Source organism: Volvox carteri (assembly GCF_000143455.1).
Source record: "Volvox carteri f. nagariensis unplaced genomic scaffold VOLCAscaffold_4, whole genome shotgun sequence".
NCBI lineage: Eukaryota > Viridiplantae > Chlorophyta > Chlorophyceae > Chlamydomonadales > Volvocaceae > Volvox > Volvox carteri.
The window spans coordinates 2377676-2403682 of record NW_003307547.1 but is presented as its reverse complement, the minus strand read 5'-3'; the positions used below and the strand labels follow the sequence as shown (position 1 = coordinate 2403682).

The 26007-nt window shown below is 55.1% G+C and overlaps 6 protein-coding genes across 6 annotated transcripts in view; 2 read left to right on the top strand and 4 right to left on the bottom strand.

The window, feature by feature from the left end:
• VOLCADRAFT_120406 (uncharacterized protein) overlaps positions 1–4124 on the bottom strand; it is a gene marked incomplete at its 3' end in the record, with an annotated part of 8143 nt that extends 4019 nt beyond the window's left edge. The window contains exons 1-7 of the mRNA XM_002946777.1: positions 3500–4124; positions 1694–1841; positions 1202–1321; positions 941–1028; positions 712–779; positions 431–660; positions 177–259 (exon numbers count right to left, since the gene is read on the bottom strand). Of these exons, the coding sequence (XP_002946823.1) occupies positions 177–259; positions 431–660; positions 712–779; positions 941–1028; positions 1202–1321; positions 1694–1841; positions 3500–4065 (1303 nt within the window). The 5' untranslated portion in view covers positions 4066–4124. The remainder of the gene's footprint in view (positions 1–176; positions 260–430; positions 661–711; positions 780–940; positions 1029–1201; positions 1322–1693; positions 1842–3499) is intronic.
• Positions 4125–4274: 150 nt separating this feature from the next.
• VOLCADRAFT_79418 (uncharacterized protein) lies at positions 4275–7837 on the top strand. Its single transcript, XM_002946964.1, has 8 exons — positions 4275–4426; positions 4537–4573; positions 4665–4709; positions 4798–4973; positions 5421–5613; positions 5896–6084; positions 6384–6528; positions 6834–7837. Exons 1-8 carry the CDS (start codon positions 4301–4303, stop codon positions 7165–7167), a joined length of 1245 nt encoding a protein of 414 aa, XP_002947010.1. The 5' UTR covers positions 4275–4300; the 3' UTR covers positions 7168–7837.
• A 41-nt stretch (positions 7838–7878) lies between these two features.
• On the bottom strand, positions 7879–13872 carry VOLCADRAFT_103235 (uncharacterized protein). The gene is made up of 13 exons (XM_002946776.1): positions 13769–13872; positions 13652–13694; positions 13283–13410; positions 12762–12857; positions 12464–12529; positions 11875–12026; positions 11236–11416; positions 10962–11132; positions 10174–10310; positions 9741–9849; positions 9422–9583; positions 8885–9025; positions 7879–8290 (listed from the first exon to the last, which is right to left on the bottom strand). Exons 1-13 carry the CDS (start codon positions 13769–13771, stop codon positions 8183–8185), a joined length of 1497 nt encoding a protein of 498 aa, XP_002946822.1. The 5' UTR covers positions 13772–13872; the 3' UTR covers positions 7879–8182.
• Positions 13873–14069: 197 nt separating this feature from the next.
• Positions 14070–16961, top strand: VOLCADRAFT_87188 (uncharacterized protein; the record flags this gene model as incomplete). The annotated part of the gene is made up of 7 exons (XM_002946963.1): positions 14070–14137; positions 14252–14363; positions 14454–14772; positions 15306–15424; positions 15992–16171; positions 16719–16791; positions 16825–16961. 7 exons carry the CDS (start codon positions 14070–14072, stop codon positions 16959–16961), a joined length of 1008 nt encoding a protein of 335 aa, XP_002947009.1.
• Positions 16962–17878: 917 nt separating this feature from the next.
• On the bottom strand, positions 17879–22002 carry VOLCADRAFT_87187 (uncharacterized protein; the record flags this gene model as incomplete). Its single annotated transcript, XM_002946775.1, has 6 exons — positions 17879–17968; positions 18782–18916; positions 19168–19296; positions 20219–20434; positions 21695–21838; positions 21931–22002. The coding sequence occupies 6 exons, from the start codon at positions 22000–22002 to the stop codon at positions 17879–17881; spliced, it is 786 nt and encodes a 261-aa protein (XP_002946821.1).
• Positions 22003–23241: 1239 nt separating this feature from the next.
• Positions 23242–26007, bottom strand: part of VOLCADRAFT_87186 (uncharacterized protein) — a gene marked incomplete at both ends in the record, with an annotated part of 5337 nt that continues 2571 nt past the window's right edge. The window contains 3 exons of the mRNA XM_002946774.1: positions 23242–23343; positions 23725–23780; positions 25182–25371. Of these exons, the coding sequence (XP_002946820.1) occupies positions 23242–23343; positions 23725–23780; positions 25182–25371 (348 nt within the window). The remainder of the gene's footprint in view (positions 23344–23724; positions 23781–25181; positions 25372–26007) is intronic.

The window sequence follows — 26007 nt, the reverse complement described above, 5'->3', positions numbered from 1 at the left end:
TCCCCCACCCCCCTCTCGCTCCCCCACCCCCCCCCTCGCTCCCCCACCCCCTCTCGCTCCCCCACCCCCCTCTCGCTCCCCCACCCCCCCCTCGCTCCCCCACCCCCCTCTCGCTCCCCCAGCCCCCTCTCGCTCCCCCACCCCCCCCTCGCTCCTCCACCTAATGGCACACACACCAGGCACCTCCTGTCGCGCCACGACCTCCGCACTCGTGAAGGACTGGCCCTCCGCAAACACGCTGTTGCCGTAAATCTCATCACTGCAGAGCAACAAGGTACGACAGACGGCACATGACTGCCGTACACATGAAATTTCCTTCGTCAGCGATGTCTATTTCTATAATTAAAAAATAGGCCAAACAGTTCGCTGGAGCGAGTTGTGTGCGGTAGAGGAAATGACCCCACTACCACTACCACCCACTACCACCCACCTGACAAGGTGCACCCGCCGCGACAGACACCATCGCAACATCTCAACCACCGTCTCCCGCCGGTACATAATTCCCAGTGGGTTGTTGGGGGAGGTGTACAGCAAGGCTGCGACGCGGCGGCGGTGGCCATGATGGCCATCGCCGCAGCTGACAAGCCCGTCAGCAGCAGCAGCAGCAGCAACAGCAGAGGCGGCACAGTCGGCCGCGGCGGCCTCCGCCGCTGCGTCCAGCTGCGGACCCACGGGTCGGTCCTCGTCCAGTTGGAAGGGCCAGGGTCTTACCCCGCATTTCACTTGCAAGTCGTTGTCGAAGGCAGGGTAGTACGGCGCAGGAATCAGTACGGCATCGCCTGGGTTTGACCAAAGGGGACACGGGGAGAGTCGGAGCTCGTTGAAGCCGGAAAACGTCAGAAAAACGGCGTTTACGTATTGTATTGGATTATGATGGCAATGGCAATGAATGATGTACGGAGTACACGATAGCTATTAGACGACCGCCCCTTAGACTTACCCGCTCCTGCAATACAGTGAAAGAGGTTCTCCAGGATCGCCCCAGCCCCCGCACTGACAGTCAGGTCATCCTTGTCGACGGAGATGCCCTGAGGTGGGACCCAGAGAGCGGGGTTCAGAAGGGGGGGTTCAGCGGGAGAGGGGGTCAGCGGGAGGGGGGGAGGAGACAGCAGATCGACCCGCGCCCGCGCGAAGTCAGGAGGGACCTCTGGGGCCCTTACTGGGAGATTGAGAAGATCGTGATCCCTCCCCCGTCACTCACCTTCATGAAGGTGGACTCCAGCAGGTTTGAAAGTGCGGCCCTCAGTCTGGGGAGTCCGCGCATGTCCGCATAGCACAGGGCATCCTCGGGGAAGTCAGCTGCAGAGAGATGTAAGCGCTCCTTGGGAGGGAGAGCCAGGGCCAGCGGCACGGAGGTTGCGGAAGGTGGTGTTTGGGGTACGGTGAGAGGGAGGGGAAGGGGAGAGGGAGGCGAGAGAGAAACATGGAGGAAACGCAACATGGAGGCAGGTATACGTAAGGAGAGGAGCATGAATCGGCTGCAGGTTTTATGTCTACGTGTAGGTGAACAGTATGTTAAGGTTTAGCGGGAGGGGAAGGGGGATGGAGGAAGTCAGCCATCAGGGAGTAAGGATGTGGGCTGAGCTAGAGGGCACGGCTCTGAGCTGCGTAAGGCTTCCTAATGAGGCCAACCAGTCAGTCATAGGCTTTTGTGTTGAGACCAAACGCACGTATGTCTTTCATGCTTGCACACCTTGACCATGTCGGAAGTTAGACGGTTCTCCGCCACGCTGAGGATAATATTGCCATCAGGGTCCTCTGGAGACCATATACGCGCCTGAGCCTCGATAAAAGCTTTGAAATATGATAAGGCAGGCCGAATCGCGCGAGCAGCGCGTGCGCTGAGGTGTCCGGGCAGGTGCTCCTGCGAATCTGTCCCACCCATTTTTTTCCCGGAACGAGCGAAACTGTTACGAAATGCTACGCTGGATCACAAACGCAACAGATAACGTGTTTCGACAAGATGCAAGGTTATCGCGTAACCTAAGAAGAAATAATGTTTTTTTGTGAATTCAGGTCACGTCCGCTACCAGCTTGTATGCATCGGCCCAACAGCTCAGGAACGCCACACGACCGCAGATACTACAGCTGATGTCCAAATTATAGCTAAGGGATAACCTATGCAGTAATACTGTAACGGTCTGTCAGTTAGCAGTTGTCACAGCAGGCCAGCAGGATGCGATCCTTTTGATGAGCGTCTTGGCTCGTTTAGGCCATACAAACTCAAGAAGCTTATAATTGAATAATTGAATCAAATAAAATCCTCTTCAGCCGTATGGACGTGACGTAGACGCTTATCATGTCTCAATAGAGCTGATTTCTCTTGAAGACATTGACATTCCAATCCTATTGATTCAACCCGTCCATTTCCGTTTGTGAAATTTGTTTGAATAAGCTATATTTTCGTGATGTCCCTTTTCTTAGGAGTACCCAAATAAGGAAGCGTCAGCTCCAATCGCCTCTGCGGGCGCGCGCGCGCGCATGTGTGTGTGTGTGTGTGTGTGTGTTACATCGCCTACCTATGTCCTGTACTGAACTTGGTACTTTTCTTACGGAACAAGATCATTGCCAGTTAGCGGTAGCCAATATCCTGATTGAATTATGATTAATCTCAGTTACAGAAGTGTTGTAGCAACGTTACTGCATCCAGTTAAGCCACGGCCTTTGACAAAGCTGCAGGTAACGCATATCCGGTGTCTTCAAGAAGACGAAGGGGGAAAACTGATGCAGCAGAAGCGCATACACCCCTACAAAAGCCCCTTGTGGCTCAACCCTGAAACAAACACATCAGTCGCAGCAGCAGCACAAACCCTGCCATGCCACCAAAACAATACCACTCCAGGCTCACGCATAAAAGCATATGCCAGCACTGCGACCACACCCCGTCATTCGATCCGATGCACGCTCTGTGCTTTGTACGTCATGCCATGCACGTGCGCGTGAATCCCTATCACCATCGTCCGGTAAATTGAGTCCCTAGTGCTCACAATCCAGTCGTCATACCTGTCCGGGTATTTCAGGATTGCCAACGTGCAGGCAATCCGCAGTCATTCGGGATTGCTTGACCTAGACATACGGCCCTACGAGCTAGACAGGAAACCCTGCGCGAAAAATACACAACACACGGCTCTGGTAATGATCCGGCTCTGATAAGGATCAGTAAAGACGCTCCGAAAACCGCACTAAAAGAGCAACACAGCACGCAGCACGACAATCGCTCCGATAAAACCCGTCTCTCAGACCATCTCTTGGTGACGCTCCACTCCATGACTGACCTCGTCCCGACTGGCGCCTTCCTTCCAAGTTACAGTGCAGAGACCTTCCGTCCCCGTGTTCCGTTGCTCCGTCAAACAATTCAACTCTCTGGTCCGCTTTTCCTGTCTCCCTCTCCACCCATACTTGTTACTTCACAGCAAATTATACACATAACCCGGATCTGACCCTTGCTCCTCAAGACCGCCAGAAGGTTCCAGGCGCCGTTGCTCAAAGTGCTGCTCACTGCTTCTTGAGCTCACTCCAGCTGACACCAACCAGTGGATCAGGCTTAGCGCTAAACTTGCCAGTCGCTCCTTTCCACTCCCCGACTCCAAGAGAGTAGCCCCAGTCAGATTGCGTCTCAATGGTCAGGTCTGACGTCGCGCGCGTCATGCATAGCAGCGCCATACCCTTCTCTTGCTCCTCCTCAGACAGCGTGAAGCTCAAATCCGCAATGTCCGATGGGTCAATGGTGCCCTTGGCTACCCGTGCCACGCAGGCGCCGCAAATACCACCTCTGCAGGTTGCGGGTAAGTCCAGGCCAGCAGCCTCGGCGGCATCGAGGATGTATTGGTTATCAGGACAGCTGACCTCGCGCGTCTCCCCGCCTGCTCCAACAAAGGCGACTTTGTAGCTGATGCCCTTGGAGCTAACATCCTGGCGGACAGAAGAAACCTTATCGCGGCAGAACGCCTCATTGGCTTGTACGCGCACGCAGTGCACACGGCTGCGTGTAGCTGGACGGAAAGCTGGAGATGATGCAGATGTGCTGGCTGTATTGCAGCTTCGCAACACTGCCGACGGTGCCATGGCTGGTGGAGTTGGCACAAGATTAGATGAATGCGTAGCCTGTAATCAGTTCTCCGACGCAGAAGTCAAATTAATTAAGTGATTTGAAGTTGATTTTGTTGTGGAAGTTTCCCAGATACTTTCCTCTTTGCATGTACGGCGTCGCTGCCAGGGAGGGGCAAAGATCGCGAGCGAAAGAAAGGCACATCTTGTATCATTCTTTGGTCTTGTTGGTCGGACCCCGAAACTAGCAATTATGGCTCTCAACATGCGTACCGTTTCTAGCAATGTTGTTGCCCAGCAACAACACGGCGCCCGCACGCCGGTGCGGGTCCCGGTGAATGCCAAGTCGGTGGTCACGCTCCGTGTTGCCCCCTTTCAGGTGGGACACAAGTTAAATTCCCCAGATTATAACTTTTTAATGGCAAGGATCTAGCGCTAGCGTAAGAATTTTGCTTACTTTTGTACACGTCGCGATGTGTCTTCCTGCAGGGCGCTGCTGTTGTTCCTCAGCGCGCTGCCCTTCAGGGTAAGATAAAGCTAAATCTAAACCTGAATCCTTGTTTAGATCTAGGCGGTTGCTCAACCTTGTAACCATCTGTTCCACTTTTTTCCTTCAGTCCGGGCTGCGGCTGCGACCGAGGTTAAGCCGGAGAAGGAGTTGGGTAAGTGTTTGTTTAATATTTAGGGTCAGCTCCTAGCATCGGGTCGGCCCAACTAGAATTTGCTGCTCGGTCGCGTTTGACACCACAGGCCAGGCGCGCCCCATTTTCCCGTTCACGGCCATCGTCGGCCAGGATGAGATGAAGCTGGCACTGATCCTAAACGTGATTGACCCTAAGATTGGTGGTGTTATGATTATGGGGGACCGTGGTACCGGCAAGTCCACCACCATCCGTGCGCTGGCTGACCTGTTGCCCGAGATGAAGGTAAGATGCGCGATACGAGGCAAGCTGTATGACGGGGTATACCACAGGCTTCGGGGGTTCCTGGCTTGGAAAATAACCGAGAGTCCTGTAGATAGCGGCGTTGCTTTCCCACACTCCGGGAGATCCCCTGTCTATGAGCACCTGGTTCACAAAACTTCAGGAATTGATGGCCACTGCTAGGTTAAAACAGAATGACTACACATTACGGGTTTCGGGCGCGGGGTTATTGGGCATGTTCACGCCTGCCTGCCTCCAGGTTCTATGCACGCAGCCCTGTAGACGATGCCTATCACGAGTGAAGGTGCCATGGCATAACCAACTGTGGCAAGTGTGTGTCTGCATAGTCATGAAGAAAGCCGCGTTCTCGTATGCAGCGTCCTCCGCTGCATGTGACGAGATGATGCCGTCTTGATTTTCAACCCCCCTCATTTGCCCTTCTCCTGTTAGGTCGTTGCCAGCGATCCTTTCAACTCCGATCCCTCGGACCCGGAGCTCATGTCGGAGGAGGTTCGCAACCGTGTGAAGGCCGGCGAGCAGATGTCTGTTGCCTCAAAGAAGATTCCCATGGTTGACCTGCCGCTGGGTGCCACTGAGGATCGTGTGTGTGGTACCATCGACATCGAGAAGGCCCTGACGGAGGGTGAGTTAGCGGAGTTGCGTTCGATGGTTATTTGCCAATGGCGCAATGGATGAGGCGAATCCGGGACTTCAGATCCCGAGGTTTGGAACTTGGGCTTGTGGCTGTTATATGGTGATGCAGTTAATGCAACAGGGAGAAGGGACTTTGTAGTTGTTACAGGGTCAGTGGTCGCACGTCCCGACTGGCCACGCGACAAGCGCTCTAGCACCCATAGGCGTCGGCATTGGCTGCATCTCCCATGTCTCACCTTTTGGCCATTTTGGCTTGGCTTTATTCGCACAGGTGTCAAGGCGTTCGAGCCGGGTCTGCTGGCCAAGGCCAACCGCGGTATCCTGTATGTGGATGAGGTCAATTTGCTGGATGACCACCTGGTGGACGTCCTGCTGGACTCGGCGGCCAGCGGCTGGAACACCGTGGAGCGTGAGGGCATCTCAATCAGCCATCCAGCACGTTTCATCTTGGTTGGCTCTGGTGAGTTTTGCAAGCCAGGGGTTATCGTGTTCCTTCTATTTGGTTTGTATTTGGAGGTTTAGGCTGCCTGACTGATTTCGATTATAAATTTGCAGCTAGGTGTGTTTAGTGAAAACTCTCATCCGCGTGGTTTGCCCACGCGCTGTTGGTGTGCGGGCAGCCGCTTGATGGTATTCCCCAACTATACAGAACACGGCTTTGATTTCTCCCTCGTACCGTGCGGTGGTATTTCCTTTTAATTCCCTTTTGACCGCCTGATCCACCGGGTCGCCCAACACCAAATGCTTTTGCGCTTGTAGGCAACCCCGAAGAGGGTGAGCTGCGGCCGCAGTTGCTGGACCGTTTCGGCATGCATGCGCAGATCGGTACTGTGAAGGACCCGCGCCTCCGTGTCCAGATTGTGTCGCAGCGCGGCACCTTCGATGAGAACCCGGCCTCATTCCGGTAAGGGCGATTACATCTGTAATGGCGCGTGTGATGTGATCTTACACGCCTCTGTCCGGTACTCCACGGCATGTCAATGGATCAGCCAGCATGCGCCAGTTTCGCGTCTTGAGGAAGGCGCGATGCAGGGCTTCGCCTATGGCGGTTGCCACACTCGTAGTGTTGGGCATGTTCATGTCCTGCCTTCAGACGTTTCCTTGTGGCAGCTACCGAAGAGCGCCAGTAGGAGGTCGACTCTGTCAACATGGTGTGCCAGTGCTTTTCTGCCGAGACTGATTGCACGGCTTGCTGTTTCCTGTGTGCAGCAAGGACTATGAGGCCAGTCAGAACGCTCTGACAAACCGCATCGTGGAGGCAAGCAAGCTTCTCAAGCAGGTCGAGGTTTCGTACGAGTACCGCGTCAAGATTTCCCAGATCTGCTCTGATCTCAATGTGGATGGCATCCGTGGTGACATTGTAACCAACCGTGCAGCCAAGGCGCTTGCCGCCTTCGAGGGGCGCACCGAGGTCACGCCCGAGGACATTTACCGTGTCATCCCGCTCTGCTTGCGCCACCGCCTCCGAAAAGACCCCCTTGCGGAGATTGACGATGGCGACCGCGTCCGGGAGGTTTTCAAGAAGGTTTTCGGCATGGAGTAAAGGAGGTGCTCTGAAAAAGGGTGTACTCGGAAAATGGTATGTGTAGCTGCGTAGGTTTGCTTTATGGGTGGCGGGTATGGTTGTGCTTGGGAGAAGATGGACGAGAATCCATCGTGTTCGCAGAGGCACGACTTCACACGGTGAGTGGCAGCAGAGGTATCCGACCTAGTGCGTCTTGAGGGGTGCGTGGCTTGACTACTCTCCAAATTGATGGTAGAGTTATGTCCTAAGGACTGAGTCCGTTGCAGACAAGTCAACAATTCTGGGTTGCTAAGGGTATTAGATGGTTAGGCTGTTGGTGCATGCCAGATCATTGTGGCACGCGACACGTACTCTCCTCGGTATTGTAGACAAGACCTTCATCGAACTGAGCGTTTATTTCGGGACGAACCTCCTTCGTGTTAAGGTTGGCTACCACCTGGCAGCGGTCACAAGACTGATGCATCGTCACTGTGTGATGAACCTGGATCTGGCAGAAGATATATGTGCGAAGTTAGATCTGGCCGAAGCGCAAGACGTTGCACAGTATGATAGGGAAGGGCTTACGCGATGTCAAGACCAGCTGATAACTATTGGTAACGGTTCCGCGGTTTTGGGCATGACTGGCCGTGTTTTTACGGCAATATTGGTCGTGGTATGTGGGCATGGTTTGTAATTATCTACCTGTGCCATTGATGTAAGAATTCTAAACTTAAATTCCATCTGTGGAAGCATGGACTCGAATTATACACCAGAAGACATTCCTTGCGCTCAGTCGTAGGGAAAGCACAAAACCCGAGTACGTGCTACATGAGGCTACGCGCGACCCTGTTTTAAAACTTAACAGCGCGACCCAACTTCACTCGCTCCAAAAACATGTACGTTAGTAAGTCGAACTCAAAAACAGAAACACCAGAAGATTTGGTCACATATTATATACCACATCCTGCAACATCTCCACGACTATACCTAACCGTGCCGCTACCCCAACAGCCCACACTAGGGCCTCTACCCCTCTTCCTCAGCCAAGACGCCGTTACAACGTCTTGTTGAGGACGTCCACAAATTCGTCCTCGTCGTCCCATTTGAGCTCCTTAATGGGCTTCTTGAAGTAAGTTGAGATGCGGGTCATCACATCCGCATCCTGAATGCGAACCGAATCGAGTATACAGGGCGGAGGTAAAGGTTGTTTAGGGAAAAATGGACGGCATGTAGGCAAGACAGCCTACGGTACCACGAGAATGACCGCCCTTCCAGCCATGCGCTAATCCAATCAACTAACGGGACTACGGACTAAAATTCACCGACGGCCGGCGAAAGAATGGGTGAAAACGAGCCAGTAAAAGCCGTATGGAAGCAAAGCAAAGACTGAATTGGCGCGGCTGCACCGATCACGGGAGGCAGCTGTCCTGAAGCCATTCCCAATGGACCCAAACGCTGCTCAGACACGCACAAATCATTTTCTACGTGCGCCTTCATCGGGCAAGGGAGCTGGCGCCGGCCAAACTGCAGAGGGGGGAGCACAGGGACGCAGAGGCCCCAACGACCCTCCTACCGACCCGTCCGTCCGGCATCAATCTCCCCCATACGTCCCTTGGGCAGCAGGGAGTGTGTCATCACTGCAGTGATGGGTCCTGGGGTTCTCACCTCAGACACGCGACCAGTCGGCGTCACCGGGCACCCCAACACATCATGGCATACCACGTTCAGCATGGTAGTCTTAATCGAAACAGCCTACCTGTGGCGTGCACATGAGGTTGAAGGCGGCACCCTTGCGCCCAAAGCGCCCGGAGCGGCCTATACGATGCAAATACGTCTCGTAGGCGGGGGTCCTGCCATCTCGCTCCACAGGCACATCGTAGTTGATGACCAGGGTTACCTGCAGGGCCCCGGACGGGACGCGGACAGGGATAGGTGGTGATAAAAGTGCACAAGTGGGGAGCTCGCAGGAAGCAGCATCATGAATCAAAGGATGCGTAGGGGGTTGCGCGCGGTTGGGAGCGAAATACATGTATGCCATGTGCGAAGACCCCATACTAGCAAAAGCCCGCAGCATCCCATGTCAATCCATACCAAGGGGGTAGCGACCAGGGTAAGCATTCGATGCCTCCCACACCAGTTGCTCGCTCACCGCACCGCCCATCGCCACACAGCATGTACGTTTACGCAACCCCTGCACGCGATTCTTCTCTCCGCTTGTACACTTAAAAGCCTTCCCACGCACCAGGGTCCCACCCACCCAACCGCCCGCACGAACCGTTCCCCGTTTACGGACCTGGCTGACGTCAAAGCCCCGTGAGAGGACGTCTGTGGAAATGAGAATCTTGGTGGTGCCGTCTCGGAACTCCTGGACAACGCGGTCTCGGTCCCCGGGCTGCATATCGCCTGTGATGGAGGTGCACTTGTAGCCCTCCCGCTCCATATCGTAGTGAAGGCCCTGCAGTGAGATCAAAAACGAGAGCATGCGTGCCGGTACACGTGGGAAACAGAAGAGAAGTGACAACCAGAGAACAGCGGCGTAGACAGACGCGCGTTCGTGGACAAAAGGATAACACAAAAAACAAGGCAGGCGCAGAGGCGACGTCTTGGCCCACCTTGGCGCTCTCTCTCGTGCGGACGAAGATCATGGTCTGCCCCAGCCGTTCGCAGTTGGGGAAAATCATCTCCTTCAAAACCCGCGTCTTGGCGTTGCGGTCAGGGCAGCTGCGGCAGGAACGGAATCGAGATCAGGATTGGGGTATGGGATCTAGCCGGGAATAGGCCGCTGCGGCTCGCAAGCGCTGATGTAAGATGATGCCAAATTAAATTGCCCGTACCGCTAGCTTGTGCCGAGCGGAGCAGCTTTTGCTTTTCCAGGGACGGGCCTTGGACATATTAGCCCCACTCATACACCCCGTAGGTGGGATTTCTAATCAGGGTTCCAAAAATCTTATTAGTTTTTTCCTTAGGCATTCACATGACCCCGTCAAGATAATGGCGTTAACGCTCAAAAATGGTTGCATATGCCTCCTTACCACCCGTCCTCACCGTACGTTGTACTGCGCAATGACGTCCAGACTGAGCTGCTCCTTGGCCACAAACACCTGGTTGGCCTGGGGGGCGATGGAGAGCGCGAACCGCTTCACGACGTCGTTGAAGGTGGCGGAGAACAGCAACAACTGGACCTGCGGTTTGGGTCGGGTGGAGTGGAGTAAGGGGGGACAGAATGCAAAAGTAAGACAAACTGCCGACGCCCAAAGCACCAGCTTGGGGTGGGGTGGAATGGGGTGCTCTTGGGGATGAGAACGAGAAACAGAACAAAGAACGAGCCAGTTCAGCCAGAGGGATGAGTTGGGACCGCTGGGGGACCGAAGAGAACACCAAAAAAAGCGGCAATTCTGAAATTCCGGGAAACCAGGATGGGAGGCAGATCGGGGCGAAAGAGGGCTTGCGAAAGGCATTCTTACGAGCAGCATGGCAGTTTTTCCTTGGCGGATTGAAAGGCTGCAGTGACGCGGTCGCAGAAATGAAGTTATCTTAAAGGCCACGCGCCTCCACCGGCCCCACCACCACAGCACAGACATGCACTTTCCATGCCTGGCGACAGAGCACGCGCTCTATGTGTGCGCCAGAATGACATACGCGCCCACCTAAATCACACCTTATCATGAAGCAACACGTACACCAGTCAGTCTGTCCGTCGGTGAAGTCAACTCACAATTCAAACACGTGACATCCCCCTATTCGTATCGCCCCTCCCGCCCCTCCCCATTACTACCCGTCAAGCAAGAAGCACTTCAGATCTTCCTGCCAGTCAATACATCCCTAGCGCATACCTTTGGGTTCTTTTTCCGAATGCTCTTGATGAGGCGCACCGAGTCGTCCGCGAAACCATCCGCCTTGAGCATTTCGTCGGCCTCATCAAACACCAAGATGGTTACGTAGTCTAAATCAAGCAACCGCTTCTGAACCCAGTTCTTCAACTTGCCGTGTGTGCCAACCACCACCTGAAGAGCGTCATGGGAGGAACAGGGAGAACGAAGAATGGCCCCCATGGCTAACAACCCATAACCCACAACGATCACTACCACCGATCACTACCGTCCCCACCTGGTCCCGTATGAGGTCACGGCGGAATCCGCCGCCCGGGCCTTCTCCATCACTGGCTGTGGATGTAGAGGAGATGGAGGTGTACCGAGCCATCCGCCGCAGCACACTGAGGTTCTGCACAACCAGCTCCCGAGTGGGACAGATGCACAGAGCCTGCGGGTATTGCACCTTGGGGTCCACTCTGGGCCGAACGGAAAGAGCGGGCGGAGGAAAAGAGCAGGAGGGAGGGCGGGTAAAATGTAAAAGCCGGGGAAAGGAAAGGAATCATATATGGGATTCCACGGACGAGCCGGATTACGGCCATGGCAAGCGGTTGCAGGGGCGGAGGAGGCGGGGAACGGGAGTAATGAGCATGGTGTCCAAAAAGAATGCCGTGAGCAGCTGGGTCAGCAGCAGCAGCAGCAGTACATGATGTAGAAATGAAGACGTGGAAAGAATACCCAGGATAGGAGGTATCGATGTCCCGTCTGGCGGAGAAGTCCAGCAGGGAAGGCGAGAGAGATTCAGGATCCACAAAGGATCCAGAAAACAGTGGCGGCGGCAGTGCACAGGATCTGGGGTTTCCTGAATATGACACACACCGGCCTCCATCTCCTCCATCTCCTCTGTGCTTCTCCCGCGTCCACCTAACGCACGCACCTAGACAACATGGACAACACGAAGCAGGTGGTCTTGCCCGAGCCGTTGTGCGCCTGAGCAATAAGATCCTTGTGCGGCGGTGTCAGAATCATGGGCAGTGTCAGCGCCTGGATCTTAGATGGCCGCTCGAAACCCATTTCCACGTACAAGCCCTGCGTACAAGGGGACGAAACCATTAGCCAGGATGGACGGTTGTTGCTGTTGTGGTTGTTGCAGCAGCAGCAGCCGTTGCCGCAGCAGCAGCAACACAATAGCTCGGCCCCCAGACCAGGATGCCCAAAGCAACCCAATCCTATTCCATCTCCATCACAACGACTCCGCCTTAACCCGCCGAAGCCCCTCCCAGTCCCAACAACTTTCCAAGACGAACGTAACAAACAAAGCTTCGTACCATTCCTCCTTGAAAATACAGTAGCACCTTCTAGACGTGACATCACCGACCCCATACACCTCCAAAGTTCCCAAACTCTAATACCCAGACCACAATATCAAAAACCTAGATCCTCATTCTAATCGGATCCCGCCTACGCGCTCATCCGCACGCCCCCCTTCCTCCTCATCCGCGCTTCACTCCAGCTGCGCCTCTTACCTTCAGCAGCTCCGGACAAAGGGGCAGGTCCTCAAACTTCTGAGCCGAGTCATAAATGGAGTCACCCTGGGCAAGTCAGGGGATTCAGGGGTTTCAAGACGCAGATCAGAGCATCGCATGGGCAGCTGGGAGCGGTGAAGCAAGGCCAGTCAGGACCTTAGGGACCAGGTAGCATGCAGGGATGGCGTCACAACAGGAGAGGACTAATAAGCGCAGCCGCCTGCTGTCTCTCAGCGTCAAAGACGGCCCAACCAACCATCCAGAACCGGCAATCCGTCCATTACGTCCCCACGCTCACCTCTGTCTTTGTGGTAATCTCCGCCTCTGGCCGCTCGCGCAGGCCCTCGGTCTTTAATGCGACATCGGGCTCATCCACAGTGCCACCTTCATCCACCTGTATATGAGGCGGCGTGTTAGCGGCCGGTCAGCCGAGTATGCGTACCCAGCCAGCATTCTGATGTGTAGTGGGAGGTTCGGTGTACGAGAAGGCCAAACACGACAGCAACCGGCTTCGTTTGCGATAAGATTTAATGCGGCGGTGTGCGTGTGTGTGTATATGTGTGACCACGGTTGGTGGTGGCGAATGGGAGCGTCGAGGGGTGGGACAGCCTCGAAGTGGTTGGTTGGGTGCTGCGCGGGTGGACCCGGTCTTTGGCAGGCCTTTCAGCCATTGCCGCAAGCCATAAGATGCAAGGGTGGCACCTCCCAGAGCTCACTGAGGATGCGGCGTAGACATGCTGCGCACCGCTTGGAATGGCTGGGCTGGGCTTTGCTTACAAGTGGCCCATTTGCAGCACGCCCGGCGCCGTACGCACACACCTTGGCCGCTGTCTCAAGCTTCTCCGTGATGTCCTTGACTGCATCGCCGACGCCGTCAAAGCCTGGTGGGGCTCGGTCTTCATCCGCCTCGTCAGCCCACGCCTTATTGGGAGTTTCTGCGGCGGCGCCTGTCATCGGCGACAAGCTTCGTTACGTTCCACGCTCACGCGTACTCCAGAAAATTTCCAGAAAGATGCCGGTGCATGGGCTGGCTTCTTAGATTGGTGCTAGCAATAGCATGACATCGCAAGGCATAAACACCCGAGGCACGGACTTCAGTGCACACGATATAACCCCGTTATGCCCAACATGTTGTTACATGTGAAAACATAAGCTATTGAATAAAAGCTACAGCACCTTGTTACTCACCGTCTTCGGCCGGCTTGGCAGCAGGGTTCTCACCCGTCGAAGCCTGCAATCCGCCAAGATCTCCATAATACGCAGCTTTCCATCTCCCACAAACGAGATATTTAACATCAGACGCACCATAGGTTTCGTTTTCCGAAAGTTTTGCCCAATATTAAACTAACGCCGACGGAGAGATTTACAAAAAGGTATTCTCTACAGTGTTATTGTCATATAAGTACAAGATACGAGATGGAAGTCTTTGAAACAATATTAAAGCAAGCGACAAAAGTTTCGCCCGTGTCGAGGATCCTCTCAGAAGTTTTTTGTCTTGGCTCCGAAGTGTCGTACTCGTGCAACGACTTCGGGCTCATCACAGCTGCTTTACCTCAACTTCCGTGGTAATTAGACTTTAGGTAATCTTAGGAGATGGCAGAATTATATGAAGCCGCTGGCAATTGCTGCAACGACAACGGCGCCACAATCGGTGTTTCAAAGGTCGCTACGCCGGTGCGCATCATGCATAGCACGCTTGCTCCAACCAGCCCGACTCGTTAACAATCCATACTGAACTACATGACATTTGCAGTCGACTCTGCTGGGGCGTCCTGTCGTCGTCCTTAGGCTAGGAACGGGTGCTGGCTCGGGCAGCAGCGAGCGCTCGCACAAGCGTTCCCGACCGAATGATGCCGGAGATGCAAATGGGGGTGACAGCGCCCCAGGCGGCATACGTCAGGTAAGCACAACGTTCCACGAATTCCCGTAGCTTCTGGGAGCAGGTAAAACACAAGCGTCATCTAACCCTCCGAAACCACCTGATAAGCAGGTTGCCCGGAGCATGTTGCGAGCTCACAAGCTGGGCGTAGTTGTTCCGTTGCTGTACCATGCGGACGTGATTACGGGCGTCGCCATGGTAGAAGCGGTGGCGGGCCGAAGTCTATCCGACCTGATAACAGCAGCGTCAGCGGCGGAGGCGGAGGCGGAGCTCCCGGACTCCGCAGCTGGACGAGCACCTCTCCCGCAGCAGCAGCAGGATCAGGAGGCATTGGACCCCGGGATTGCTCCGGGACCTGGAAGCGTTAGAGCGGAGGCGCCGACGGTGGCGGTGGCGGCGGAGGCGGGGGTTGCGAAGCCACTGCCAGCGGGTGGGTTTTATAACCTATAAGGTAAAGGGGGGCGCAATCCTAGGCGGCGGGCTGCCGTCTGTTCCCTTTCCATTGGGCCGTTAACGATGACATTCCCTTTTGCCACCACACTAGGGTTTGAACCGTACAACGCCAACCCTCCCTCAACGTGGTGGTGGTTGGGGGGGGGGAAATCGTATGTAAGAAACTCGGGCAGGAAAGCGCCGATTTTTTTAACAATGCTTATGCAAATGTTTTTTGCCATGATTTCAGTTTAAAAAAAGTTTATTCATTTTCAAATTTTTATGAGCAACAATATATATAGCCCCAGAACTAGATAATAACATCCCTATTTGGTATGTTTTTGGCTCTTTTATTTATGGATTCAGCTGTTTTTTTAAAGCCTTCATTCAAAAGCTGTTAAGTCATTTGTCCTGTTGTCCTACCTTAGGGTTTTAGGGTTTAGGACGCCTTTTCAACACACACGGAGACCCATATACATACAGACCCATCCCACCCAACCGGCACATAATCGCCCGTATGGTGTACGGCAGAACTGGATCGCGCGGCCACGCTTTTGGGCCGTACTCTGGCGGTTTTGCATGACGGCGGACAGGTGCATGGCCACCTCAGTGGAGAGGCGGTGTTGATTCGTGATACCGACGGCGTCCTGGTGAGTGTGATGTGTATGTATGTATGTTGTTACAGGGTGGTATAGCTTTACCAGCGGCCCCCTTTCCCGAGGCAGGTTCTGCTCTCCCCTGCTAGAGGGGCACCCTAATCCGTTCACCCCATCCTTCAGAATGTATTCGTTGGGTTCAGCAGCTCACCACCAGCATCCAACCAAATCTAGCGGATCAACGGCGCATCAACTTAGTTCCTGGTCAGCTCGCAAGTTGATATTATCACGTCCTACACCGACCACAAGATGGGGGGCCACCTCCCATTTCAACGCCTCTCGCACACCCGAGAGGTCGGCGAGCGGATTTGAACCCGGACAGACCGGCAGCAAAAGTTAGGCCTGAACCTCTGCCAGCCACATACTAAAAATCATCGACCACGGTGGGACTCGAACCCACAATCCCCGCCTATACCCCGAATTACCGGAGGGCGATGCCCTATCCATTGGGCCACGCGGCCAAGATATGGCGTTAAATCTATTTGCATTATGTATGTATGTATACTCAGGTGTATACTCCCTCCCCCCGTTCCTCCTCTCCCTCCCTCCACACCCCCATAGGTTCTGACGGACTTCACTCGCTCCTACAACACCATTGTGGCTCTGGATAAGGCCCAGGACCTGGCGGGGCTGGAGAGGGCCCTCCTGCTGGCAGCGGCGGCGGCCGAGGAGGAGGAGGCGGCGGCGGTGGGGACAGCTGCGCCGCGTACACGGGGGCCCCCCCGCTTGGCTGCTCGTGTGGTGAGCGGCGGGAGGGCAAGAGCGGGACCGTGTATGGGCACTCGTTAAACCTCTTTATCTGGGTAACGCAACCGAGGTGTAACCCCTCACACACACAAACACACACAAACACATGTACCTGTACGTGTACGTGCTGATTGCGAAGCTGTGTAAAGCCTGCAAGCTGGCAACGGGGGCCACATCTGCGCGTGGAGCCCTTTCTTTCTTTGCAACACGTGCACAAACACACGGCTCGGCTCATTAAAGCACACACACACACACACTCTCTCTCTCTCACACACACAAACACACACTCACGCGCACACTCTCACACACACTAGCACACACACTCTCTCACACACACTCTCACACACACACTCTCACACACACACTCTCACACACACACACACTCACACACACACTCTCACACACACACAAACTTTCTCTCTCTCTCACACACACACACGCACAGCCAGCCGCACACTTGGTGTGGCCTGCTTTGTCCCCAAACCGTAACGCCAACACACGCGCACATCTCCCTTCACTCACCCCGCATCGTGGACCGCAGTTCACCCGGGTGTTGGATTCCTATCGCTCTGCTTCCCGGCTGTGGTCCTCGACCCACAACCAGCTTCCCAACGGTAAGTACGACTGTACGACACCGACAACCCCAGACCCCATCGTGTTGTACGAGCAACCGGATAGGGAGCTACACAGCGCTGTTCCCGCAGTCCCAGAGCAGCCACAGAGCAGAGCCACACGACCTTGCTGTGGCCGCTGCGGGACAACTGGTTGGGGTTGGGGGTCCTGATGCTTTGGGATTTTCATCCTAAAGATATCCTATATGCCACTTATCCTGCAATACCTTGAACGGCATGTGGTCCCCCACCACTTCGCTTAATGCTTTGGGACTTGGTTGTGTGTGTGTGTGTCTGTGTGTGTGTTTATGTCTCTCTTTGCAGCTCGGAGCCGGCTGGTTCATCTGAAGGCGCAACAGCAGCAGCAGCAGCAGCAGCAGCAGCAGCGGCAGCAGGTGCCGGGCGGAGGCTGCAAGCGAGCCAAGACGTGTGTCGCGGAGGGCGCGGAGAATGAAGGAACAGGGAATAATGACGGGGAAACAGGAAAAGGGGAGGGGCAGTAGCAGCAGTAGCAGCAGCAACAGCAGTAGTAGTAGCAGTCCTAGCCTTCCGCTGAGAATAGAGAGATGCCTGAGTACGGAAGCGTATACGATTACGCACATGTGTTGTGTTTTCGCGAACCTCGTCTCTCTCTCTCTCTCTTATCTATCTATCTATCTATCTATATCTATCTCTGTCCCCGTCCTCTCCCCCACGTCGTCGGCACCCAAGTGTCGCGAATCACGTGCATGCGGGACGCGACAGCTCATACGCTTCCCTATTAAAAAGCTTTTAATATCACAATCCACTGGCACAGCGTGTATTTTGTATCATCAGCAATGGTCAGTTCTAACACGAGCTAACTGTAGTAGCTGGTACACAGTACGGCTCTACAAACACGCGCGAAGCGCGACCACCAGCATCTCGAGAGGCCTTTTCAGCGGCCAGCTACTACACTAACAAGACTGAGAGACCCAGATAGCGTACAGCATATACGCACGCAGCGAAATTTTAAGTCCCAAGAAATCGTTGAAAAACAATACAAACGTGTGTGCGCGTCTGTCCACGGGTCTGTCCACAGGTATGGGGTACGTATTCCTGTCCCAGTGTCTCAAGGGGGATCTAGGAACGCTGGGTGATGCCCGGGCGCCCTCGAGAACAAGCCAAGCCTGCTGCCCTTGCGCAGCGCGGTCTGATCGGCCTGGGGAAATCCGCAGACCACATTTCCCACAGACCAGAAAGCGGCGTGCACACACGCCAGTCAGTCTGTCTGTCTGTCCATCCGTCTGTCTTTCTCCTCGAATGACCGCATGTCACAAAAGAGAACATGTCAAGGGGCTCTCCACAACCCGGCAGATGCCCAGAAAGTGACCAATTATTGCAGTTCGCGACTAACAAGCTATTAAAGAAATATCAGTTATTGCAACTAACACAACGATTGTCAACGACCGAGTAAGGAAAGAAACATTGACACGTCAGGATGAATATCCCATGCCATTTGGCACGCGAAGAGCTCTTTACAGAACCCAAATTCAGAGCCAACAGCCACTGCTTGCCAACCCTATCCTACGCCATACATGTCGTATTCACTCCGTACGTGTGCGCACACCCCATATGTGCTGTATGTGACAGCCACTGAGCGCGACGAGCAGTGTACAAATCCAGCGCACACACACACACACACATATACGTGTGTCTGCGATACCGCATGCACCGACCGCATATACAGCAACCGCGATGATGATGGGGTCGCTGTTGCATGGACAGCAAGGAGCGTTACAAACTGCTTATCAAATCATCAAGCCGCTCCCGTGCTCGATATGGTGAAGGGCCGGACCTCATCAATGGCTCCGGGGCCCGGGCCCCTCCCCAATGGCGGCAGTGGCGGCAGTAGCGGACCCTCAAACATGGAGACCAGCTTCCTAGCCTGCTGTTGCTGCTGCAGTTGCTGCTGCTGCTGCTGCTGCTGCTGCTCTGACTGCCCTTGCTCCGGTTCCAGGTCCTCAGATTCTACCGTCTGTTGCCGCTGCGGCGGCGGTGGTAACGGCGTTAAGGGTGCCGCCGGTGGCTGTGGTGGTGGTGGTGGTGGTGGAGCCTGGGGGACCTCAAACGGCTTCATCTCATCCTCAATGAAGTCCATATCCGCGTCCTGAGAGGAGCAGCAAGCCAAAGACGTCCTTGCTCGGTGCGGTGCGGTGCGGGTGGCGAGATTGAGGAAGCGGAAAGGTAAAAGAGCACTACCCCACTCCCGCTCCTCGCACTCTCCACACGTACCTTCCATCTCCTTCCCTCCCCCAACCCCTTACCCAGCCACGCTCTTCCCCCCCCAACCCCATCGCCCCGAATCTTCCCGTCTCCTCCCCCCTGATGTGAAACACCCCTCTACCCCGCAACCCTTACCTCGCAATCCCCCTCGTCCTGCCCAAGCTCGTCCTCGTCCTCCTCGTGCCCCGCTGTCTCCATGATGATGCGTTCCATGCCGACCAGGAATTCCTTAAACGTGATCTGACCGTCCCGTGACCAGTCGAGCTGCAGCGAGCAGCCAATAAGCAGGTGTCGATGTGTGTGTGGAGTGCCGTACACACCGGGGGGGCGAGGAAGGGGAGGTAGGTTAGGGATGGGCGCCTGTTCTTCACAAACCTTCGCAAGTCGGTGTGAAGAAAACATCCTGAATCGCTGGCGTGTGAGTCAGACATCGAATTTCTCCCCCGTTAACAAGCGGGGATTAGTTTCCTCTTAAGTAACCTAATGAGACCGGCCCGCCTAAGCCCAGGCCTCGATGCAAGGGATACATGTTGTGATGGCGGCATTGTGTTGCTTGCATATTATACCCCTACTCTCCTATTAAGCCACTTTCTTTTTATTAAGAAAAACCTTTGCGCATCTGTACGACAGGTACCAGGTAGGGGTCTGGATGTGCCAGCGGGGAATATCATTACCCCGCGGCTGGCCATGCAATCTCGTTGGGACCGTTATGATAGTGAGGTCTCACAAGGAATCGAACAGGGAACCTGTTCACTCGAGCTGATAAGCGGCGCCCGGCCTTTACCACGAGAAATTTTACCAGATCTATCAATGTCCCTTCCTTCTCACCACGTTCATCGCCTATCGTACCACCATCCCAACCCCAACGCATCAACCAATGGCAACCACACTTCACTCCGCCCTTCAGCCCACCCCGCCCTTCTATCCGCCCTTCAACCCAGGCCGCCCTTCACTCCACCCCGCCCTTCACTCCACCCTTCAACCCAGGCCGCCCTTCACTCCGCCCTTAAACCCACCCCGCCCTTCACTCCGCCCTTCAACCCAGGCCGCCCTTCACTCCGCCCGTCAACCCACCCCGCCCTTCACTCCGCCCTTCAACCCAGGCCGCCCTTCACTCCGCCCGTCAACCCACCCCGCCCTTCACTCCGCCCTTCAACCCAGCCCATCCTTCACACTTCACCCTCACCTGGTCGAACAGTTGATCCGCCAGGGTCTTGGAGGTCTTGCGTCCGAATACCCGGGTGCCGGACTTCATAGCGTGCGCCAGCTCCTTCCGCTCGATACGCCCATCCGCGGACGAGTCGAAGAACATGAAGCTCTTCTCCATCACGTCGAGGCAGGCGCGAATCTCTGGGACAGTGAACGAGTGACGCCCGGTGTTGCCGTCCAGCAGGGAAATAACCTTTGGAAGGAGATCAGGAAGGGAATGGAGGGAGCAATGTTTTTAAAAAAGTGGTTACTAGTGACCAAGTGGTTACTGAAAAAAGGATTCCTTCCAGAAGGTGTTCACTAGGAAATGTTTTGAGTCACCTGCCAGTAACCAGGTGGTCGCCAGGAAATTGGGCCACAGAACCCCCGGTAGTGACCACCTACGAAATGTTTTCCGTAATAAGCAGCACTGCAGCACTGGAACGAATCGGCTGCCTACCGCCGGGCAGACCACCACGGGCAGTGAGAAGTTGGCGCTAGCATGAAGTCAGAACAAAAACTGACGTGTCAAGCTGCGGTGTGCGCTGCTTAAGAAGTAGCCATGGTTTGGGTTCTATCTGTACATACTTCCGCCAAAAATCTTTCATCTGTACAAATATCCGTGTAAATAAAGAAATTAATATCTAAGCGTCGTCTTGGCTGTTCAACGCCGTAAATGAGCGTTGCGAAGTTGGATCTTCAAAGGCATGGTTCTAGTGGGCTCCTGTTCAGCATACTCGCTGGGGAAAAATGTTTTGTAAGGTGGTTACCAGGGAAAACCCCCACAGTAACCACTTGGTCACTAAAAGATTACCATGGTGAAAAAGTTTTAAAAACACTGCGGGGGGGAGATAGGAAGGGAATCATACGTTGCAAGAAGCACAGATCAACTGTCGACTATAAGAAGAGAGAGGACTGGAAAGGCGAGATGGGAGAGGAGAGGCGCGGTGCTCAGTGAAATGTCCCGTTTGACTGTGGGGTGGGGTGGCCGTTTGTTGGATTGGGATGGGATGGGATTGGGATGGGATGGGATGGGATGGGATGGGATGGGATGGGATGGGATGGGATGGGATGGGATGGGATGGGATGGGATGGGATGGGATGGGATGGGATGGGATGGGATGGGATGGGATGGGATGGGATGGGATGGGATGGGATGGGATGGGATGGGATGGGATGGGATGGGATGGGATGGGATGGGATGGGATGGGATGGGATGGGATGGGATGGGATGGGATGGGATGGGATGGGATGGGATGGGATGGGATGGGATTGGGATGGGATGGGATTGGGATGGGATGGGATTGGGATGGGATGGGATTGGGATGGGGGAGGCGCCATGCCCCAGGGATCATTTATAAGGCCAGAGCTGCAGCGAAATCTTACTGTTGGGAAAAAACGGAAACGGGTGAGCGGAAAGTCGACCCCGTTCAAGCACGTTATCAGAGTCCCACCAGGTGCCGCGCGCGCGTACCGTGTATAAAAGAATGAGGTCCGGATGCGTCACGAGCACTCCGTCCGCAATGTCAGGAAGCGAAAGCACTTCACGCAGACTTTCCGAGTTTTTCTCCAGCCCCAACTTTTCGTGGCACACGGAGCGAAATGCGGCCCAAGTAACCTGTCGATGGGAGTGAATGTGTCGCAGTAGCTACTGAGCACGAGCACCGTCTACGTGTGCGAACTAGACATAGCACGCATGCATTAACTCACCTTTCCAGACGGCCCGCTAATTGCCGCGTGGACCTCCCGAATCTTTTTAAAGCCAAGTGTAAGCTTTGGCATTTGGAGCATGAGGTTGTTGAAGGAGCTCTTTTTAGCAACAAATGATTTTCTCCGCTTTGTCCTCACGATTTCTTCAATCAATCTCCGCTCAAGGGCTTCACTGAGCGGGGAATCCTTTACAAGCAGGATAGACCTGCTTCCCGCGCAGCCCATACTCCTCCGGCCCAATGATTTCTAAGTTATACTTAGATCAATCACTTCAATTTTCGCTGAAATAGGTCAGCGCCGTGGTAAGGTCTAGGTCCGAATTGCTTAATGGATGCTGAATCTAGTAACTATTGACAAGAACATAAGGATAAGAACTATCACAAATCAAAAAGTGTACTATGGGACGTAGAATCGGCATGCAATTAGCTCAATACATGTATAGGGTTACAGTCATAGGGCGCCGGTCGGTAAAAATCACATCTGTGGACGTGCCAAGGACATAAAATCTAATATTACTTCAATTCTGATGTGTTAATTTGTTAATTTTTCAACAACTGTCCGCTGACCTAGGATTGCTAGGGTTGCAGGACAGCACCATGCACAGGGTAGGTGGGGCTACCTCTGTTCAGATGACTGCCTAGAAAGTAAAATCCTGACTAATTTTGTACTAGCGTTCGACACCCACAACCAGGTACCTTGGAATTATTGGATCTTCGTCTTATCGCAGGATGCCAGTATTAGGGCATTTACGAGATGCGTCGAAACGCGGCACGTGCCGTTTCTACATAGGTTCTTTCAACTGTGATGTATTTGCTAGGGTTGCTGCTCGTTGTTATATAATTATATTGAAAAATTACTCATGCGGCTGCCTTACACCAAAGGTTGCGTCTGTGGTTCTTCGCCCTACGCATTAACGCTGAACAGAGCTCTGAAGCTGAACGCTCCAAGTAAGCGGATTGGCATCCTAAGATTTATAAAGCTATATTAAAAAATTCCCATAGATTGACCATTCAGTCGTGCAGACCTTTGTTAGGCCGGCTCAGGCATCAACCGAACGTAGCTAGGTCTCCGGTCGTCAGGCCGCCATTTCACCCAAAGCAAAGGCCGTGTCGTCAATACCTCACGTGCAGACAAGTAGCTGGAGTCCCCTGACAGGTACTGCAGACAGGAAGGGACGCTTCGCACTGCCCAATCGTTTCTGAACCCTGCCGATGCACAAACGAGTAAGCTGCCTACCTCCCAAGCAACGGAATAACTGAGAAACTCAACCACCAATATGTCCCTTTCCAGGTCTTCGGAGATCCTTCAGCATCAGCACGCCGAGGGCTGCCGGTGGACTGGGACTATGTCAGGAGCCCGGGCCAGGAGCCGGGCCAGGCACCCGATGACCTTCGTCTCCGCGAAGGGGAACCCCTTCAATGAGCAGCATGGGAATTCAGCAGCTGCTGCTGTCCATGTGTGGATTGAGTACGTCACACTTAAGTACTGGGGTCGGACGAGTTCCCGGGATATCTCAGCAGGGGTTGCAAATGGAGGCTGCTGGGATTTTTCGGTACGGACCGATAACCAAAGAAAGTTCGTGGTGGGGGACGTATGCAGCACGGGCGTGAATGAAGCTTTTGCAGTGTGATAACGGAGGGATAGATAACTGCAGCACTAAGCGGGGAGGCAGGGGTAGGGTAGACAGCAGCGGTAGAAAGAAAGAAATTTGTAGCTGCGCAGTCAATTGCATGATTAATAATGTGGCGGCAACGATGCACGGCAATTCCCCCACGGGGAACTGGTCGTCGCCACCTGCTGTTGCTGCTGCTGCCATATTGAGTTGTCCGTGTCCAGCTGAGCACTGGGAACTGTCCGGGAGGGATTGGGCACACCCCGGGGGGGGGAGGAAAGATGATGAACGTTACTGGAACGCTTGTGGAGCGCCGCCACGCCAAGCAAGCACACTCACTCCAAGATGACCGACACACGAGGGTGGACCGGTTGCTGTTGTTGTTTGCCAGCCGCCAGTCCGCCGCATCCGAGCTCCCAGCAGCAGCAGCAGCAGCAGCAGCTCAGCTGTGCCGTGTTTCCCATTGCTGAGTGATGGAGACAGGGGCGTCTGAGCGAGCACCCTGCCGGGTGACCTTCCATCCATCCATCCGCCGCCGGCACCAGCAACACCCTGGTGATTAGATGGCCCTGGTGTATTACTGGATGGTCCATCCATTGATTGCCTTCTATTTGAGCGATCGGATACAATCAATTACCCGTCACGTGGCTGCTACATACATACATACATGCATGCATGTGTATGCGTGTAAACATAAACATTGCCGTATTGTGTTGCTGCGCGTCCGTCCGGGGCTCAGGTAAACATCCCTTTCTACCTCCTCAGGCTCGGGCAGCACATTGCTGTACAGGGTAGTCGTTGACTACTCAGCTCGCGATGAAGATCTTTTCACCCACCCACCCATCATCATCACCACCACCACCATCACTATCGCCGCCACCACCACCACCAAACCGAACCACCACCGCCAAACCGGCGGCCCTCTGGCGCCGATGCCACTTCCTCTTTAGCCTCCTCCGCCTCGCCACATTCACCCGTCCTATGTCCTACGTGCTTGCGCTGTGCCATACTCCGGTGTTGACAGCCAGCAACACCGTAGTGACAACCAGCTGCACACATTACACCACCACCAGCAGTAGCAGCACCATCACCACCAGCCATGGCAGTAACGCCGCAACCACCCACAGGGCAGAGTCGCCCCGTGCACTTCGCCTAGCCTGGGGTGTGCCGCACACGTCTCTCTTCTCCCACACCTCCGTTCTTCACCTCCCACCACAAACCCATTACACACACACCAGCCCCCGCCCCGGCACACACACACAGACATACATACGGGCTCACCCATTGGGGCGCTCCTTTTGTAACTCCTAATACAACCCCCGCAAGCCCGCAAGCTACGTGGCAGTCGTCGTTGCCGGCTCTGCGGATTTCCGGAAAGATCCCCTAAGAGACGCCAGAAATCCACTAGCCGGCCGCGGAGCAGGACTGGTCTCCTGTCTCTGTCCCAAGCCAGGACTGGGTGCCCTCCTAACCCCCGCTGCTGCTGCTGCTGCTGCCGTCACCATTCCCGTAGCACTACTGCTGCGGGGCCGACTGGGGCTGGGTCCGTAACTATCGCCGCCCTCACGCTGGGACGTGGACGCGTCAGTGCGGCCGCTGCCGCAGCGGCGGGGGCCCGGCGGCTGCGTCGGGGCCCCACCTGACGCCGCTGCGCCGTCGGCCTCGCCTGGCGGCGACGGCGTGGCCGAGCCGGAACCTGAGCCGCCGGCGGTGGCGGCTCCTTCTAGTCCGACGGCCTCATCATCACCGTCTGATACGTCCCCAAACTCGTCCTGGACCAGCTGCAGGATACCTCGAAGAAAGTCCTCAAAGGAAATGGTGTTGTCGTGCTGCACTCAGAGCCGGCCAGGGAGGGTAACAGGGGGCCGCGGTGGCAGCATGTATACGACGCAGCGGACAGGGGAGTGGGGAAAGGAGTGAGGAAGGGAAACCCTAAGCAGGACTCAGTGGGTGGCAGTCTAATTTAGGGGGCCAGAGCTGCTGTGCAGGTGTATGTGTGGCGGTGGGGGGGGAAGGGTAGGGGAGGACGAGAAAAGGGGAGGCTCACGGTGTCTTGGCGGACTTCCGTTCCATTTGGGGTCTGGAAAATTTCTTGCTTGAGGAGATGCCTGAGGAAAGTTGTAGATGCTGCGCTAAAGACTGGGTTGCGGCCAGTGTGCAGGTGGCTCGCCCTTCCCTCCCCTCGGCCCTTCCCTCCCCTCGCCCCTTCCCTCCCCTCGCCCCTTCCCTCCCCTCGCCCCTTCCCTCCCCTCGCCCCTTCCCTCCCCTCGGCCCTTCCCTCCCCTCGGCCCTTCCCTCCCCTCGCCCCTTCCCTCCCCTCGCCCCTTCCCTCCCCTCGGCCCTTCCCTCCCCTCGCCCCTTCCCTCCCCTCGGCCCTTCCCTCCCCTCGGCCCTTCCCTCCCCTCGGCCCATCCTGCCAGCTGCCACCCCACCCGCCCAACCATCGCCCCCCCCCCCCCCCCAAA

Excerpts from the sequence above, each read along its gene's own strand:
- VOLCADRAFT_79418 (XM_002946964.1), top strand. The coding sequence starts at position 4,301 with ATGGCTCTCAACATGCGTACCGTTTCTAGCAATGTTGTTGCCCAGCAA. Across the intron at positions 4,427-4,536 it reads TCCGTGTTGCCCCCTTTCAG|GGCGCTGCTGTTGTTCCTCA; the intron begins GTGGGACACAAG and ends GTCTTCCTGCAG. Across the intron at positions 4,974-5,420 it reads ACCTGTTGCCCGAGATGAAG|GTCGTTGCCAGCGATCCTTT; the intron begins GTAAGATGCGCG and ends TTCTCCTGTTAG.
- VOLCADRAFT_103235 (XM_002946776.1), bottom strand. Across the intron at positions 12,858-13,282 it reads AGCTTGAGACAGCGGCCAAG|GTGGATGAAGGTGGCACTGT; the intron begins GTGTGTGCGTAC and ends CCTCATATACAG. Across the intron at positions 9,026-9,421 it reads GGGGCTTTGACGTCAGCCAG|GTAACCCTGGTCATCAACTA; the intron begins GTCCGTAAACGG and ends GGGGCCCTGCAG.